The sequence below is a fragment of the Sinocyclocheilus rhinocerous genome, unplaced genomic scaffold (genome assembly GCF_001515625.1).
Source record: "Sinocyclocheilus rhinocerous isolate Xijiao unplaced genomic scaffold, SAMN03320098_v1.1 scaffold66, whole genome shotgun sequence".
NCBI classification, from domain to species: domain Eukaryota; kingdom Metazoa; phylum Chordata; class Actinopteri; order Cypriniformes; family Cyprinidae; genus Sinocyclocheilus; species Sinocyclocheilus rhinocerous.
This window is the reverse complement of record NW_015662934.1, coordinates 364,160-366,680: the sequence shown is the minus strand read 5'-3', so window position 1 is coordinate 366,680 and position 2,521 is coordinate 364,160. Positions and strand designations below refer to the sequence as shown.

At 37.7% G+C, this 2,521-nt stretch overlaps 1 protein-coding gene across 1 annotated transcript in view; it reads left to right on the top strand.

Moving 5' to 3' along the window:
* The first annotated feature begins 1,487 nt into the window (after positions 1-1,487).
* The window catches only part of LOC107728478 (protein SMG5-like), a 21,087-nt gene continuing 20,053 nt past the window's right edge, over positions 1,488-2,521 (top strand). The window contains exon 1 of the mRNA XM_016538648.1: positions 1,488-1,885. Within this exon, the coding sequence (XP_016394134.1) occupies positions 1,821-1,885 (65 nt within the window). The 5' untranslated portion in view covers positions 1,488-1,820. The remainder of the gene's footprint in view (positions 1,886-2,521) is intronic.

Here is a 2,521-nt window from a genome sequence, read left to right as displayed (position 1 = left end):
AGTTGGGTTAGTCCATATTTGACCCAAAGTTGGGTTGAAACAACCCAGCATTTTTTAGTGTATCTATCTATCTATCTATCTATCTATCTATCTATCTGTCTGTCTAGTGTTCTATCTGTCTGTCTGTCTGTCTGTGAAAAAATAAAGTTGTGGCCATTTCAGTTGACATAACTGATGCCACTCCCAGGTTCTTATGGTCTATCAACTCAAATGGAGAAAACCTATCTTAATTAATACCTTCAGCCAAAGTAAGATGAAAAGAAGAAAACGAGATGGAAGCTTGTGATTTCAGCATTGCTGTGTCTTGTCAAACATGTTAGAAATGCAGCTGCCAGGTGATGCCAGATGGTCTGTCTGTTAATCGTGTCTAGAGAAGAGGGGTTGATAAGAAGATTTTGAATGAAATTGCTATTTTAAACAGTTTGTGGCTGCATCTAATTTGTAGCTGCTTAAAGGGATACTCCACCCCAAAATTAATATTTTGTCATTAATCACTTATCCCCATGCTGTTCCAAACCCGTAAAAGCTTTGTTCGTCTTCGAAACACAATTTATGATATTTTGGATGAAAACCGGGAGGCTTGTGACTGTCCCATTGACTTTGGCAGTCAATAGGACAGTCACAAGCCTCCCGGTTTTCATCCAAAATATCTTAAATTGTGTTCCGAAGACGACCGAAGCTTTTAGGGGTTTGGAACGACATGGGGGTAAGTGATTAATGACAAAATTTTCATTTTGGGGTGGAGTAACCCTTTAATGCCTGCGTACAATATATTTTTAAATAAAATGTAGCATAAATGTAAGGCAGTTTAATAGAATTTAAATCTTGATTTATTTAAATAAATATTTAAATATAAATATTTTTTTTTTGCATTAAGAAACTATGACTCTGGTCAGTCATATTCTTGAGCTCATTGTGAGATTGGCCTTATATTTACTCATTTACAGTTCAATTCACACATATTCATACAGCTATATTTGCCTTAAATAGGATGTTTTGATCATTTTCTTGAGGGAAATTGCATATCTGACCACTTTCCATTCATAAAACCAAGTGTGCTTCAGACAAATCCATTACTTAGAATACTATATAATATATAGTGATTTATGTAGGCTACTTGGTTGATTTATATACTGGTTAATCAATTGATTTACATTAGTCAGTGGTGAGAAAAGATGCCTTAAAAAAACAAAACACATTACAAATGTCTGGCAATATACCATTAATAGCTGTATGAAACTGGTAAGTTGGTTTTAACGACATTAAAATGACAAAAATTCTTACAATTTGAAGAAAATCTATACATATTTCTTATAACTTAACAGCATATAACATTTCTGAGTTTTGTAAAGGACCGTCGCACCAGCGACTGATCGGCTCGCCTGCAGCCGAGCGCTTGCATTTGACCAAGAACTTGACCTCAGGAAACTCTCGTGAGATTTGTAGCGGCGGTGTAGGAATCTGTCAACTGTCGCGATACTTGCAGCGGTCGCTGAACTGTGTGCGGTGGGAGGGGGGGGGAAATGGCCGCTCGTGGAGCGCCACTCGGAATGATGAGCGACAATACAAACACAATCCCTTCAAAATGTGACAGCTGACCTGAACCGACACCAGCACACACACCGGCTTCCGAACGGATGGGTATCGCGGCCGGTGGCGGGGGAGGTCAGGAACAACAGCGTTTGTGTTCGAATTGTAATTTGAAGGAAATAGGTGAGTTAGCTAGCCTGCTAACGTTAGCCGCGCGCTAAACTGGAGCTGAACGAACCAGAACAAGATACACGAAAACAGACCACAGCAGCCGCATTATCACTGCTAGGATGAGCGGACCGGGTCAAGACAGCGAGCCAGAGGCCAAAGTGCTTCATATTAAACGACTGTACAGGTAAGAGTACTGTCAGCAGGCCGGTACTATCAGGAAATATCTGTAATGCTTTATATATTTTATGTTTTTATGGGTCAGAAGTGTTGGAAAACATATTCATAAAGATAAAATGCTAAACGAGACACTTGACACTTGAATACAGCGGCAGTTTAGCCATTTTTAGCCTCTGCGTGTCCATAATGTCTCATCTGGGAAGCTTATATTATTTGGCATGTCTGGCATCAAATTATAGCCATTAAATCTAAATTTACTTCATGGTTTATGTTTAGAAGTTCTCTTTTTAGTTTCTTTAAAGGGATAGATATGTGTATATAAGAATGAAAGGCCAGAATTGCACGAGAATTGAAGGTATTTAAAGCATCTGCACGCGCAACGATTGATAACAAGCCTGACATATGTATAATAGTCAGACAAATGTAATCATTTAAAATTAAACCGTTTATTGAACCTTTAGAGTAAATGTAAAATAAATTCTTTGAAAAAGATTGGTATCATGTTTGATACATTAAGCTTTAGTGGCTCATAGGGTGATATAGGAGAATATGGATCTCAAAAACATGTTATTCAGAGGCCCAAACTGAGCATATATAAATAAAGTACAAAAAATTCTAGCTTGTAATGTAATTTAGATTTTCA